Raw genomic sequence first — 15379 nt, 5'->3', positions numbered from 1 at the left:
CCCGGGCAGCCACAGCGTTCGTGGCCGGCTGTCCCCCGCTCCATCCTCCCTCCCCGTGGCGGCACTCCGCCCCCACTGAGACATTTGTGCCAACGAGTCAGCAGCGAGCTGGGATGTGCCATGCTCGGTGTCTGAGCTGCCACACTCGGCCTGGCCTTGCCTGGCCTTTGCCACAGCCCCTCTGCCAGCCTAGAGCCACTGGCACCCACAGTGGCTGTGGCTGAGCACGGGGCTGGGGCCTGCCATCCATCCCTCCAATCGTCCTTCTGTCCATCTGCCTGCCTGCGGGGTGATCCAGTAGCTGGGAGGTGAGTTGCTGTTGGTGTGCTCAGCGGTGCCAGGCGTTTTGGGGATGCTTTCCTGTGGGGCAGCAGCCACCCTCCCACAGCCCACGTGCCATGGAGGGCTCTGGCTGCTATCTTTGCATTCTCCCCTCTCCCTGATGGCACCCTTGGGGTGCCATTACCAGCAAGTGGTTGCAGTGGCCCTGGTGTGATGCCATGGAGATGCTGTGAGTCAGTGGGTGCTCTGAGTCAGGGCCCCGTGGCACCCCTCGTGCCAGGGTTTGAAGGTCCATGGGGGTGGACAGTGCTGTCTGGTGAGTGGGAGGCCCTGGGGCTGTGCCTCCCTCGCTCTGCGCCGTGCCGGTGGCTCTGCTCTGTGCTCCAGGGTGGCATGACCAGCATGAAAGGGCTCTTGTCCTCCTGCAGCCCAAGCAGCACTGTGGTGGCCTCCCCTTCACAGCAAACAAATTCCCAGTGTTGGGCACAGGGAGAGGGAGGGGGTAGCCCCCACTCAGCCCAGCCAGCCATGGCCATGGCAGAGCCTGGGGCTCCTGCTGGCCCAGCACCCCTGTGGCCACTCTGGCTGTGTGGGGTGCTGGCAGGGCAGCTGGGCTGCGGGAAAGCGGGTGCTCTGCTTGTTCACCCCAGAGCCCATGTGGCACCAGGCCGGCCCCGCCTCAGGGTGGCCCTGAGGAGTAATATTTTGTTTCCCAGGCATAAGGTTATTTTTGGGTTGTTAGTACCATTGCCATGGTCCCAGACTGAGCACAGGCTGGCCGGGTATCAGTCAGTTGGGTATTCCCCCAAATGTTCTCACTCTGTTCTTTCTTATCTGTTCCTGTTGTGTTACTGCCCGCACTGGGGACAGCGAGCCCTTCTCAAGACTGGAATATCTCATTCCAGTGTCATTGAAAGAGTGGTAGATAAAGTCTGGTGTTCTCTCTGGCTCTTTTGCCCTCTTTTGCCACAGATTACAATGGGAACCATGTTCACTGAACCCCCATTCTGTGGGCACAGGTTGCCCAGAGAAGCTGTGGATGCCTCATCCCTAGAAGTGTTCATGGCCAGACTGGATGGGACCCTGAGCAACCTGGTCTAGTGGAAGGTGTTTCTGCCCATGGCAGGAGATTTGGAACTAGGTAGTCTTTAAGGTCCCTTCCAAACCAGGCCAATCTGGGATGATTTCATGATGATATCCTGCATATACTGATATATCCTAACCTTCAGATGGACAGAGATTGTGCCTAAGACTTTTGCCAGGGCATTATGAGCAATAGTGGGAGAGTGTTTATATCAATAGGGCAACCTACTAAAAATATGCTGCACTTCCTTCCATGTGAAGGTGAATCAACCCTTGTTGTGTTCCCGGAGTGGAACCATAAAAGCCATATCTTTTACATCTAGGGTTGCCATCCATGAGTGGGATGCTCTGTGAATTTGAGTTACCAATGCATTGATATTTGGCACAGCAGCGGTTAAAGGCTCGGTATTGGCATTGATAATATCTCTTCCCAAACTGTCAATGCATTGGTAGTCAATAGTTAGTTGCCATCTCCAGTCCAGTTTTTGGACTAGCCAAATGGGTGAATTATATGGGGAGTGGGCTCTGGAGATGACTTGTTGTGTTTCTATATCAGCTGTTACTTCAGAAGTTCCGTCCATGTTGCAGAAAAATTTGTTATTGTGGTCTCCTAGTAGCTTTTGCATCAGGGAGGGCAGGCACTGTGCAGAGGGAATGCTCTGTACTCTCTGGATTTCTTTCAGGGTCAGGGTTGAAGGGATGGACCAAACACTGCTGTGTAGCAGCTGCCAGGTTTGCAACCCAAAATGTTTTCATTGTGATCTTTTACTGCAAAGTGGGGAGAGGACATGTTCTTATCGCCTGGGAGCCACAAATTAACCTTGGCAGTTTGGCACGTAGCACTTGCTCCATTCACTCCAGTGATTTTGACTCCTTGTCCAGCTTCTCTGTCTCCTGCTGTGTTAATATTGGAATTTGTGTTCCTTTATCTAGTAGAAACATTATTAATAGTTGAGGAGGCCCACCTGGAATCAGGTGTGGGCCATTATTATGTATGCACTGATAGGATTCCACCTGCCAGATTTCAGTCCCACCTTCCTCATGGCCACAGCGCTTTTACAAATTCTCCACCAGAATCAAATTGAATGGGATTGTTTTTTGGGTATGGTTTCCCACTCTTCCCAAGGTTCAGCTGTTTTTTGTGTTTCCATAATGCATCTCGCTTCATACTCAGGGGGATTTGAAAGAGACAAAGAATCATCTTTCTCCAGTTTTCTGTCATTGGGGTCAGCCCATATGTTTTCATCCCATTCCTCAGGGGATACAATCAGTTTTCTAATCTGTATGATGTCAGGTGATTGCCAGCCTGCATAAGCATCATCTCTACCTTTTCTTCCAATTTTTATGTCTTTTTCTCCTTTTCTTCCTCTAACTGTTTCTGCAGCTGCCTTTCCCTATTTTCAGCTGTGGCCAATAGCATTTTAACTTCCTCATTTTCTGATTTCAAAGCAGCATATTCTACATCTGTCATTTTTTGGGGGAGAGGGGACTCCTTGCTTTTCTTTTGCATGTAAGATTAGTGAGCCCCCAATACTGCACAAATAATTGCTTTATTCTTGTTTTTCCAACATTTTTTGGCCCATTCTGTTCCCTCTTAGGATGGTGCAAGCTTGTGTTAACCCAGGTAGTAATAATAGTATACAGAAAGAAGGCATCCATAACTTGGGACAAGGGAGAGAAGAGTAGCCTGTTGACTGTCTCTAAGGTACTTTTGAGTCTCCTTTCTAACTAAGTGAAATTTTCACCTTCCTTATATACAGCCCAATCTTAGCCCCCTCCTCCTATGTTACATATAGCATGATCTAAGCAGATAGTTGGGTAACAGTCATATATGTGGCAGCACGTACTTCATTAAGCTTATTAGCATTTGCAGTGGCGTGTGTTTTATTGTTTAAATAATCCTTAATCAGGAAAAGTTTACTTTTTTTTAGTTTCCTTCAAGGTTCCAGTCATACAGTTTTGTTCCATTCTGTGCAGTTTGTCAGAGCCAAAGCAGGACCTCCTCCTTTGGCCAAGTCATTCTTTCTTGATGTCAGCTGTGCAGATTTCCATCCACAAAGATAATGTGGCGGCTACAGTGTGTAGGCTGTAGATAGTAACCCTTAGCCCTTTCCTGGCTCCTTGGTCATTATCCCATGGCATCCCTGGGATTTGCACCTCCGTGGGTACAGTACTATGTTTCCATGGGTATTATGCCTCTGGTTATTATGTCTCCTTGGGCATCAGGTGTTTGGCTGTCATCCATCCTTGATTGTTGTGTCCCTGGGTATTACACTTCTGGGTGTCATGCCTCCTTGGATGTCATGTGCCTTTTTGGGTATTTTGCCTCCAGGGTTATCACGTCTTGGGATATCTTCCATTGGGTACAGTGCTTCCTTGAGTGTTGTGGATCCTTGTGCATCTCAAGTCTGGGTATCATGGCTCCTGGGATTTTCACCTCTGGGTATCATACCCCTGAGTATCTCTCCTCCTGGGGAGTCATGCCACCAGAGGTCGTGCCTCCTTGGGATGTTGTTCCTCTGGGTATCAGGTTTCCTCAGGCATCACACTTCTGGTTACTGAAATTTGGATGCCTCTAGGTATCAGGTCTCCTCAGGCATCATACTTATGGTTATTTTACCTTGGGGCTTCTGGGCACTGCACCTCTGGGTGCTGCGCCTCCAGGTACCACACCTTTGGTACCCCGGGTGCTGTGCCTCTGGGTGCTGTGCCTCTGGGTATCATGCTGGTTATAGTGCCTGGCAGGGTGCAGGGCCATGCCTGACAAGTACTTGTGTGTTAAAAGCCATCATGCTTCAGTTTCCCTCTGTGACAGTTTGTTGTTGCAGGGGCCATGGCACCCCATGTCTATCTCCCCTGCTCCCTTCCAGGCTGGCAGTGCTGTGTTCCCTCCCGCAGGGTGCTGGTGTGGTGTGCAAGGCTTGGAGGATGTGGTTCCAGGGCCCCTACCATGGATTGTGCCACTGGAATGTGCTGGCTCTGCCTGGCTCTTGGGGCTCAGCCTCATGCATGAGGGCAGAGCACTGTGCCCACCCTGGTGCTGGGGCAATTGCCCACCTCCCTGCTCATGGGACCCCACCATGAGATGAGATTAGAAAATAAATACTCAGATTTCTCTAAAAGAAAAAAAAAACAGGTTTTTTTTATTTGTTGGGATTTTGTTTTTCTTCTTTCTTTTAAATCATGAAGTGACTCACACTTCTCAGCTGAAAATAAACCCGATTGCTTCTGCAGTGGGGAGCTGGTAAGCCGTGATAGCACGGAGGCACAGGGCCCCTCGGAGAGCAGCCAGGGCCAGCCCTGCCTCATGCACCCAGACCCCCTCCCAGGGGCCGTGGGGGGCTGCTGCAGGGGCTCAGATGTCCCTGCCAGGGCTGCTAATGGAGTTAAAGTGCTGTTAAGGGGACATGGCCATCTGCACAGCCCCCAGGGCCTCGTGTCTTTGCACTTAGAGCTGCTGCCCGGCTGGTCCCGGTGGGAACACACACGTGCACCCCCACGTGTACACGGACACCCGTGTGCCCTCCCTGGCCCCTCTGGCACAGTGCTGGGTGGTACGTGGGGGGTCCCAGAGGCAGGACCCCCAGTGCCGTGTGTCACACGGCCGTGCGCTCCTCTCCGCAGGGATCCCTGCAACAGCGACGTGCCAGCCGTGCTCCCTGGAGCCAGCTGCATGGAGGGTAAGGCATCCCCACAGTCTCCTGGTACCCTGCATGCCCTGTTCCCGTGCCCTGCCAAGGGGGATGAGCCAGTGGCTCTCTGGTCCCCGAGGCATCCCCGTGTCTCTCCTGGTGACATCCCGGAGGCAGGCCGTGTGTGGAGCAGCCACTTTGCTCATCTGAGCGCTGCTCGCCTTCACTCCCTCCCAGCTTCCCAAGACGAGTCATGGGGTGAAGCTGACGAGGACCCTGTGCCAGCTGAGCCAGGGGGGTCCCGTGGCCCCCTGAATGCTCAGCCCCAGCCTGGTTCCTTGGTGCAAACGTGTCTCCTCCGGGATCTGGAGATGGGTCCCCTCGCCCAGACACAGACCCTGCGGGACTTTGAGCAGGTGAGACCGCGGGGTGCCAGGAACCTCCGTGACACTGCCAGGACCCTTCCAGCACTGTCGGGTGCTTGTAGAATACGTGCCGGATCCCCTGGGCACACCAGTGGGGTGTGGAGCGCAGGAGGGGGACGCGGGGCAGGTGGTGGTGGCAGGGGGAGAGGGGGCTCAGCCCCCCCGGGCGCCACGTTCCCCCTCACCGCCCTCCCGGCTGTGGCGCGTGGGGGCCTCCGGGGCTCGGGTTTCACCACTCGCTGTCCCCGCTCCAGCGATTCCTCAAATAGCTCTGGGAGGCGAAAAAAAAAGAGGGAAGGGAGAGCAGCGGGGCCAGCGACGGGAGCTGCGGGCGGGCAGGGACCCTGGGCTGTGTCCCCGGCGGCGCCATGTGAGGGGTGCCGGGATGCCCGCCCCATGGAGCGCCGGCCATGGCTAACGGGTACCGCACACTGTCCCAGCACCTCAACGACCTCAAGAAGGAGAATTTCAGCCTCAAACTGCGCATCTACTTTCTGGAGGAGCGCGTCCAGCAGAAGGGCGAGGACAGCCGGGACGATGTCTACCGGCGGGTGAGTGCCTGTGGGGGACAGGGATGAGGGGGTTTCCCTGCCAGTGCCCTCTCTTTTTCCGGGAGGGAATAGGGTCAGCGGAGTGCAGCCGGGGGGAGGGCATCAGGCACTGGGGCTGGAGGAGCTGCTGTGGTGGAGTTTGCCCCTTTCTTCCTCTGACAGGAGTGGGGAAATAGTTGGGGAGGATATCCCCAGTCTGATGGGGTGCCCGGGGTGGGTGGCAGTGCCAGTCTGGGGGCAGACAGATGGTGTGGGTACACCCCATCCCAACACCAGCAGGGTAAAATATCACCCGTGCCAGCAGCACCCAAAGCCCTGTGGTGGGGTGGGGGTTTCCCGTGCCACTTCTGATGCATCCCCGTGGGCAGTGGGGCTGGGGGTTCATGCAAGCACGGGGGCATCCTCCTTCCCTCTCCATAGAACATTGAGCTGAAGGTGGAGGTGGAGAGCCTGAAGCGGGAGCTGCAGGAGAAACAAGCAGCCTTGGACAACACATGGTGAGTGGGGCTGGCCCACCCCCTCACCCTGGAGCAGACATGATGCCCGGGGGGGTCGTCTAGCTGCACCCTGCCTGCAGTGAGCAGTGAGGGGCCTGCAGTGGGGCTGGAGGGGTTTGCAATGGGGCTGGGCACCCACAGGGCTCCTCTTACACCCTCCATGCCAGCCAAAAATAAAAGACAGCACCTGTTTGGTGGGGGAGGGCAGTGATGTGCCCAGGGGCCATGGCATGGGTGTCTCACAGTGGGGCACCGATGGGTGGGGGCGCAGGGGCACTGCAACCAGCCGGGGAGCCTCTGTTTCTGGGATTGTGTGAGGAGTGCTTTGATGAGTCAGAGTCTGAGTATGACCTGGTGCTGCCAGTACAGCCGTGTCCCCAGAGCAGCAGTGCTGGGGGTTTACAGCATGTCCTTCACGGGGATCCTGCAGAAATAGCATCCACGGCATGGAGGGGACTGGGCTGGGCACACCTGGGGTGGTGCAGATCACCCAGCCCAGCTGGTTTGGGGTGGGGGCTTTTGCAAAGGGAGGCCATGCTGTGCCATACTGTGCCAAGCCGTGCCATGCCGTGCCATGTCACATGAGATGCCGCACCATACCATGCCGTGCCATGCTGTGCTGTGCCTGGCAGGGTGGCTGCAGAGAACCAGACGACCCGTAGCCAGGCCGCGCTCCGGCAGCAGTATGAGGAGCGTCAGCGGGAGTCGGAGCACGTCTATGAGCTCCTGGAGAACAAGATCCAGCTCCTGCAGGAGGTGAGTCCAGGGATGGTGGGAGCCTGGGAGGAGCTGGGGGCTGGTGCCTGGGTGCTCACCCTGCTGCCGTGCAGGAGGCCAGGCTGGCACGGAATGAGGCCGAGCAGGCCACGGCACTGGCCAGAGCTGAGGCGGAGAGATGCCGGGAGCTGACAGGGAAGCTGAAGGAAGCTGCAAGGACAAAGGAGGAGGACAGGAGTGATGATGGCTGCAGCACCATGGCCCAAAGGTAGGTGCCCAAGATGTCCTCTATGCTGCCAGCATGTGCTGGTGCTTGGGAACTACCAAAGGGCTTGTGCTGTGCATGACTGAAAGGCTGCAGGAATCTGGTGTGGTGGAAAGGTCACCCCCAGGGGAGAGAGCTGGGCTATGGGGAAGGGGGACAGCCCTGAGGCTGCTCTGATTTGCCCCAGAGACTGACCCCCACCAGCTGTTCCCAGTACCATCCTGGGGCCATCCCAGTCCCTGAGCATCCCCTGCCCTTCCCTCCCTCTCAGGAGGATCGAAGAACTGACCCGAGAGCTGGCTGCCAGCAACCAGCTCGTGGAAATGCTGTCAGCAGAGAAGAGGGATCTGCAGCAGCGCCTGGAGGAACCCCAGGTCATGGAGGAGCAGGTAGGTGGGCAAAGGTGGGGAGACCCCAGCCCGGCATCCCAGGGATAAGCACACCTGCCCAGGGCTCGATTGGCTGTTGTCATCCCTGTCCTCTTCTGGGGCTGTGGCCAGGGCTGTGCCACATCCAGCCTGGCAGCACTGGGTGATGCGCAGCTGTGCCATGGAGCTGGAGCGAGCAGGGGGTCCAGGAAGACACGGTGCATGCTTTCAGGGGAGAGGCTACCAGCCTGTGCAGTCCTTTTGTGGGTGTCGGTGCTGCCTATGCCTGTCTGCCATTTAAATCCTGGGTCTTAAAATACCCCCGACGGCCCGGCACCATGCCAGGCAGGATTCTGGGGCTGTGAGAGATCAGAGCAGTATGTTCCTGGCAGCCCCACAGCTCTGGCCGTGCCACATCTTGCTGGCACAGTGCTGTCCTCAGCAGCCAGGGGCCACCACACGGTGGTCCCACCGGGAACCCTGGTGTGTGCCCACTGGGTGGCACGGGGTGCTGTGCAGGTGCTGGTGGTGGCCTTGTGCTGTGGGGACATGCCCACCTGGCACTGCCTGCTGGGGCTGGGCACTGGGACTGGGACATGGTGCTGGCACTGGGGTGGGGATCTGGCACTGGGACAGGCACCGTCACTGCCACTGGCATTGAGACGTGGCAAAGGCACTGGGGTGGGGACCTGGCACTGCGACAGGCACCTGTAGTGGAGCCAAGCGCTAGTAGGAAGGGGAGGGGGAGGCTGGCACGGGGGCTGGGGGCTGGGCACTGGTCCTGAGATTGTACCCTGCGCTGTCGCCTGTTGCCGCAGTCGCTGTCACTGTCCGCGATGCCGGCGCTGCCCGTGTGCCCGGGCGCGGCGCAGGCTGCCACTGCGCATACGCATACGGGCGTGGCGCCTACACATCCCGGTAGGCACCGCGGCTGGCGCGCATGCCCGGAGGGGCTGTTCCCCCGCCGCCAGCTTGAAACCTGATCCCAGAAAGCCGGACTGGCGCCGGCCGTGGCAGGAGCATCCTCCGGGCCTGGGGGCTAGGGGCCGGGGGCGACCGGCTTTACGCAGGGCGGGGGCAGGCCCGGTTGTGAAGGGAGCAGCCCCCGGGGCCGGGGCTGTGAGGAGAGAGGGGGCAGCATCGCGGGGGGGCGAGCTGTGAGGAGAGGGGGCAGCATCGGGGGGACACCAGGAGGGGGGGCAGCCCAGGTGTGGCTGTGAAGATGTAAAGGAGGCGGTGTAGGGTGGGATGTTGCTGTAGCATCAGGAGTCCCGGCGTCTCACCCTACCCTAAAAGGGGGGATCGGTGCCGTCCGTGAGACGTGCCGGTGGGCTCAGGGATTGAGATGCGCTGAGCTCGGGAAGGTCTGGTGGGAGCCCCCAGGAGCAGGTTCGGGTGGGGTCGGGAGGGAGGGAGGATGAAGGAGACCTGCCGGATCTGCGCGCGGGAGCTGTGCGGCAACCAGCGGCGATGGATCTTCCACACGGCGGCCAAGCTGAACCTCCAGGTGCTGCTCTCCCACGTCCTGGGCAGGGAGCTGTGCCGGGATGGCAGGTCCGAGTTCGCCTGCAGCAAGTGTGCCTTCATGCTGGACCGCATCTACAGGTTCGACACTGTCATCGCCCGCATCGAAGCGCTCTCCATCGAGCGCCTGCAGAAGCTGCTGCTGGAGAAGGACCGCCTCAAGTTCTGCATCGCCAGCATGTACCGCAGGAACAACGACGAATCCAGCGCGGAAGACAGGGCTGGGGATGGGACTGTGGACCTTTCTAGCCTGCCTGATGCACGGTATGCTGCCCTGCTGCAGGAGGACTTCGCTTATTCTGGGTTTGAGTACTGGACGGATCAGGAGGAGCACAGCCTGGAGCCGCACAGCTGCCACGGCTCGGAGGGAGCCGGGAGCCGCCCGCGGCGCTGCCGGGGCTGTGCCGCCCTGCGGGTGGCCGACGCCGACTATGAAGCCATTTGCAAAGTGCCACGAAAGGTGGCCAGGAGCATCTCTTGCGGGCTGTCCAGCCGGTGGTCAGCCAGCATGGGCAACGAGGAGTCGTCCGTGTGTGATGCGGCCGAGTCCACCAGCTCCAGAGTGGCTGTGGATGGGGAGAGCATGGAGGAAGGCACACCTGCGTCCTCTGTTGAGTCCCTGGACACCACCGTGGAGGCGAGCCCTCCGCAGCAGAAGGAGGAAGATGCAGATAAGGGGGTGAAAGGGAATGGGAAATGTGATGATTTCTCAGATGACCGCATGACCCCAAACTCTTCACTGAGTGGGAACAGGCTGGAGTTGGCCCTCAATTTGATCAAGACTTTGGACTACAAACCCCTTCAGAGCCCCCGAGGCAGCCGGCTACCTATTCCTGTGAAGTCCAGCTTGCCCCACCCCAAGCTCAGCCGTGACTTGGCAGATGGCAGTGCTTCTGCTGGCTTAGCCTGTGCTGGTTCTGCCATCCTGAACACAGACAGAAAATCGTTTTCCAGAGCTCCTTTGGGTCTCTCCCTGGAGATTTCTGAACTGCAGGAGCTGTGGGATGACCTCTGTGAGGATTATATGCCGCTGCGGGTACAGGTAGAGGTCATGGTGCTACCGTTCCATTGAGCAGCGTCCTCGTGGTCCGACGCTGAGCCCACTGGGGATTCTTCTGTGCTGAGATAATACAGATAGCCACGTGTCGCTGAAACAGGGCTAAGAATAGGCAGCTCGGTCCTTTTTAGGTGTGCTGCTTCTCTGTCATTCTCCTGTCGCCTGTTTCCTCCCTGTGTTCTGGGAAATTAACCTCCCTCCTCCCCGTCGGTCCTCCCTGACAATGCAGCCTGCTAGATGGGTCTAAGCTCTTTGTCGTTCTCCTGCTGAGAAAGCACCAACTTCACTTCAGCTTTCTCTTGGAGAAGTCGGTGTCCCTTTTATCCGCAACCAAAGGGAATGTTTTAGGCTTCTGGGCATGTGTTTTCCAGCAGATGTGTTTTCTTTGTGCCTGAGTAATGGCTGAGTGTGAGGAACGCCTGCCTTCAGCCCTGTCTCTGCAGGTCAGGCCTCCGACCTGCCTGACTTGCAGATCCGCCCAGGCATCCAGTGGCGCGTGCCCTGAGGGACAGGTGTTTTCCTTGCAGGTGGCTTTGTGCCAGAGGATGACTTTAGGGTTGGTATTCCAGATAATTGGTTTATTTTCTGATCCTTTGAAAAGATTCATCAATTAACGGTAGGTGTTGCTGAGAGGCGACAAAAGCTCCTGCTTTTGGGTTGCTGTTATCTGCCTTCGCAGCAATCCTAGCTCCAGGTTGCCTCCGTTTTGCTGGCTTTAATGAAATCTGCATTAGTGTGCAGTCAAAAAGCTGAACTTGTAACTTCTTTACCACTTTCCTTAATGAATAGAAGGCCTCCGTCAGCTTCAATTCAGGAATATCCATGTCAGCCTAATTGCAAGCCCATTAGCAGCCTTAGTGCTGCCTAATGCTGTAGGTAGCCTGGGGGATTAGAAAAGTGGTCGTTTATTACTATGGCAACTGTGGCAGTGCTGAATTGCTCTTCCTATTTAGCCGGGCTCTGCTTGCTGCCCCATCTGCTCGGGCGTTCCCCGCGAGCTATGTGCTTTTCCATAAAAGCCTGCTCCAGAAACGATGTAGGGAGGAATGTAGGAACGCTAATTTTCATCTGCAGCACAAAGGCATCGCACTGGCAGCCAGGGGCTGAGGATGTGAACCAGGGCATCGATGCTGCTGATTTTCACTGCATGGGATGTGTTTGCAGTGTATAAATGGGCTTTCTCTGAACAGAGAACGTGGCAGAGTCAACGTGTCGTGTTTACAGCTTGGCTTTGTGTCACACATGCCCATCCTCGTCTGGGAACTGCATTTGAGGAGTTTCTCTGGCCTCTGCCATCTGACCATCCTTTCCAGGAATTCATCCTGCAGGATTTTTTACTGCCTGTTTCTGGCCGTGACAGCAGCAGGTCTTCGGCACAGATTCTGGCTGAAGGGGCAAGGGCTTAATCCTTCGGATGGCTTTAACAGCAAAAATGGGAAGGCAGATGCAGCTAGTAAGCTCAATAGTTCTTGTACAAATTGTTTTTCTTTCTCTTTGTAAAAGCGATGCTCCTTCTAAAAGTCGGGTTCTGCTGTCCAGCGATTCCTGTGCATAAATGCAAAAGGAGTATCCAGGACATATAGGACCACAGTTCTTTCTATGGGAAACTGCAGTTCTTTAACTTTACTGAGCAGTCTGGTGTCGGGGCGTGTGACCTTGTAGGTACTGTCTTCTTGGGCGTTTTCTTGAACCAGCAATTCCTTCCTTTCCCCACGACAGCCCCAGGAAAGTGCCACCAAACGGCGCCTTTGTCAGGCGCTCCCGCAGCTGCCCGCGGTGCCGTGCTGGCAGCGAGGGAGGCAGTGCCCTGCTGCCAGCCACTCCCCTACCCGCTGTTCTGGGCAGATCTGAGCTTGGCAGGCTTGGATAATGCCGTGATTATTACTTTTTAAAGAAGTGTTCTGTCTGGGTCAGCGTGTGCTGGCACTGCTGCGGCTGTGCTGGTTGTTAGTAAGATGCTGCTGGGGAGCTCTGCTCCTGACATGGCTGCAGGGAAGCACGAGAGAAGCAGCTTGGGCTTTGGAACTTTGGACTCTGGAGCTGGCTCTGTCTGTCTCCCTTTGCCCTCTCTGCTCTTAGCTCTTTCCAGGCTTTCTGCCGCCTTTTTTTTTTTTTTTCAAATGTGCAAATTGTGAGGAAATGTGTGCTTTGCTTTTTTTCCTCTCTGTTTTCTTTTCATCAACCTCATTTCAAAATAGGGGCTGTGTGACACAATCTGGCATCTCTCCCTGTCTGATCCAAAGTCTTCTGGCTGGGAAAATTTGAAATTACTTTTCCGCGACTGTCTTAAGTTTTCACTAAAATCTTAACATCAGGGTAAAGGGAAGCAGTGTTTCTGTATGGAAGCTCCTGTGTGGGAGGGGCAGTGCAGAGACCTGGGGGAGCTTCCCTGTGCTGCCTGGCTTTCCCAGAGACGGCACATTGCTCTGGCTGCTGAAGATGAGGATTCACCCTGGCAGGGCTGATCAGAGCTGACTGCTCTCGTTGTGCTGCACTGCCTGGAGCTGGTGCTGCTTTGTACGTGCTCCAAAAAGCCCTACCAGGTTGCCATGGCCTCTACACTGCAAACCTGTGCTTGCCAGGGCTTCCACTTACACCAGGCACCAGTACAGTCAGTGTCATGTCACCGATGATATTCAGGAGTACCGAAGGAGTCCTGTGAGGGCTGGGAAGGGAGGCTGCCATTGAGTGCTGCCCTAAGGAGTTAACTCACTGGGCGGGAGGCAGAGAAATAGTAAGGAGGGATGACAAGGGATTAGTGTGTGCTCAGCCAGCCGGGTCTGGCAGGCCATGCATCACAAAGTAGGCTGTTTACATTCCCAATAAATGGGTATGTGTCATGAAAAAAAAAATCTCAGCTGTGGCACTGAATTTGCTTGAGAAGCTGTAGGGAATTGTACATGGTGTGGATGCTGGAGCATGTGGAGCTGTGAAGGAGTCCAGAGTGGAGGGGGTTCACAGCCGGGGGGTGTGTGTGACTGCTAATCATGGCAGGAGGGGAATTGGTGGGTAGGATTGAAGGTTATGGGCTTGATGAAGACACAGAAGCTTGGCAGAGCATGGAAACCAGTTTGGTGCTGGTTTTGAAGCTTTTTTAAACCAACAGGGCACATGGGAAGGAGAGGAGGTTTCAGGGATGTGGCTTGGGTGTGGGGTCGAGATCCATCATCCGCCTGCAGTGGTCAGAGCCAAACAAGCTGCTGGGTTCCTGGTACAGGAGTGAGGAGAGACAGGGAGCCCAACCACAGCCTCGGGGCAGCAGGGCACTTCTGGCAGGTCAAGCAGAGAGCTGCCAGGTGCCAGTCTGCCTCCCAGGTGAAGGGAGACACAGGCAGGAGAATGTATCACAGACAGCTGGAAAAGCACAAGGGGGCATGCTTAACCCCTTGCTGCAAGGTGTATGAGGGCTGACAGCTGAATAGAAGAAGCCAGTGCAAGAGTTGAGCCATTCTTTCATTTTTAAATTATTTTTTCATTTTCAGAATTTGCAGGATGAACATCAGCAGCCAGCTCCAGGTGACCCTGCAGCAGGGGAGCACGTGTCCGATCTGCATGCTGCAGAGCTGCAGGGTAAAATCCAGCAGTCTGAAGCTGCCAACAAGGTATTTCTTCATGAGCAGCACATTCAGTGCCTAGTCAGTCTGGTGTGGTTAGCACTGGAGGGAGGGTGCCTCCTAGCCTGGCTGGAGGCAGCCACCTGCACCTCCCTTCCAGCAAGGATGTGTGCTGACGTGTGATTTTCAGTGCTTGTCTGCCAGCTTAAAATCATTTACTTTTTTTCTGTAGCTGAGCTGCGTAGATTTTCCATATTTATTTTTGCAAATCATTGTTTTGGAAGAACTTTCCACTTGCCTGGTGAGCCTTCCAGGAACTGATGAAGCAGAGATGCACAGGGTTATTTCCCTACCTCTTGGATTTGCATGGGCTGAACCTGATGCAGGAGAGAAGGGGTAGAGGCTGCCTTCTTTTTTCAAGCAGTAAGGGAGATCAGCACAGAGGGGGTCCTGTTTTCATATCAATTTAAATACTTCCTTTTGAAAGAAACATGTATCTGAGTTCTCTTGAGGCACATCAACTTTAACACATGTTGGGAGGGGTATATCTTCGTAATTATGCTCTTGAACTCTTAAGGTAAATTATACCCACTGGGAAAATGGGAAAAAAAAATCTGGTTGGGATATGTATTTAAATGTGGGGACAACCATAAGGTGTTGGAGCTGCCTGGACCTCAAAGGTCGATTGGAAATAGAGACCCAAGGCCCAGTAAATGTAGTTGTGTTTAAACAGTTTAAGGGGAGTGTCTCCTAGAGAAGAGATAACAGGACAGGTGTGTAAACTAATGAGCAACAAGACGCAATTATGTGACAGCACCACCTTGGTGCTTACTGAGGCTTGAGTAAGTTGTTACAGGAGGGGTATCATCCAACATTAAGAATGCCAACAGGCAGCACGTTTAGAAATGTTAACAAGCACTTGTGTAACCGCACGTGTGTTCTACATCATGAACGTTGTGGTGAAAGCAGCAAACTGTCCTGAAACTGTCAGAGTGGGTGGCAGTGTCCTTGGTGTGAGAATGTTAAAGGCAAGAGTTTCTCAGGTTGTAAACCAGTAATTTAGTGAGAGGTTCCCCTTTGCTTCGCAGCCGTGCTGTTGGCACCCTGGTTGGCAGAACTGGCTAGGCTCTGTTGTGCTGAAGCCAGAACTTGATGCTAAATAAACCACTGATTGGATCAGTGAATGTGTAGCTTCTTCACATTAATATTTTTCTTTCAGATTTTTGGGAGGTTTTTGGGCTGAAGCAGCCTCTTTTTCTTTCAAGGAAAGAGAAATAAATGATAGAAATTGGGAAGGCTGCTGGGCAGCCTGAGCAACACTCTGCTGGGGTATGTGGGACGCAGTGTGATATGTGAACCTAAGCCTGAAACCTCCACCCTGCAGGTGAGGGCTGCTTTGGAGGGACCAGAACCACTGGATTAAG

At 55.2% G+C, this 15379-nt stretch overlaps 1 protein-coding gene across 8 annotated transcripts in view; it reads left to right on the top strand.

Annotated features, from left to right (window-relative positions):
* Nucleotides 1-5023: 5023 nt before the first annotated feature.
* Nucleotides 5024-15379, top strand: part of LOC108640796 (myomegalin-like) — a 29182-nt gene continuing 18826 nt past the window's right edge. For 2 of the 8 annotated variants that reach the window (XM_029962292.1, XM_029962289.1), the window contains exons 1-7: nt 5024-5413; nt 5863-5973; nt 6394-6470; nt 7103-7226; nt 7301-7455; nt 7724-7841; nt 13884-14003. In XM_029962292.1, the coding sequence (XP_029818152.1) occupies nt 5039-5413; nt 5863-5973; nt 6394-6470; nt 7103-7226; nt 7301-7455; nt 7724-7841; nt 13884-14003 (1080 nt within the window). In that variant the 5' untranslated portion in view covers nt 5024-5038. Of the gene's footprint in view, nt 5414-5862; nt 5974-6393; nt 6471-7102; nt 7227-7300; nt 7456-7723; nt 7842-9007; nt 10387-13883; nt 14004-15379 lie in introns of those variants that run through there. The other 6 variants (XM_029962288.1, XM_029962285.1, XM_029962291.1 and 3 more) reach the window with 5 other exon arrangements.

The sequence above is a fragment of the Manacus vitellinus genome, unplaced genomic scaffold (genome assembly GCF_001715985.3).
Source record: "Manacus vitellinus isolate BGI_N305 unplaced genomic scaffold, ASM171598v3 scaffold_44_pilon, whole genome shotgun sequence".
Classification (NCBI taxonomy): domain Eukaryota; kingdom Metazoa; phylum Chordata; class Aves; order Passeriformes; family Pipridae; genus Manacus; species Manacus vitellinus.
The sequence above is the reverse complement of the archived record's forward strand: the minus strand, read 5'-3'. Positions and strand labels throughout refer to the sequence as shown.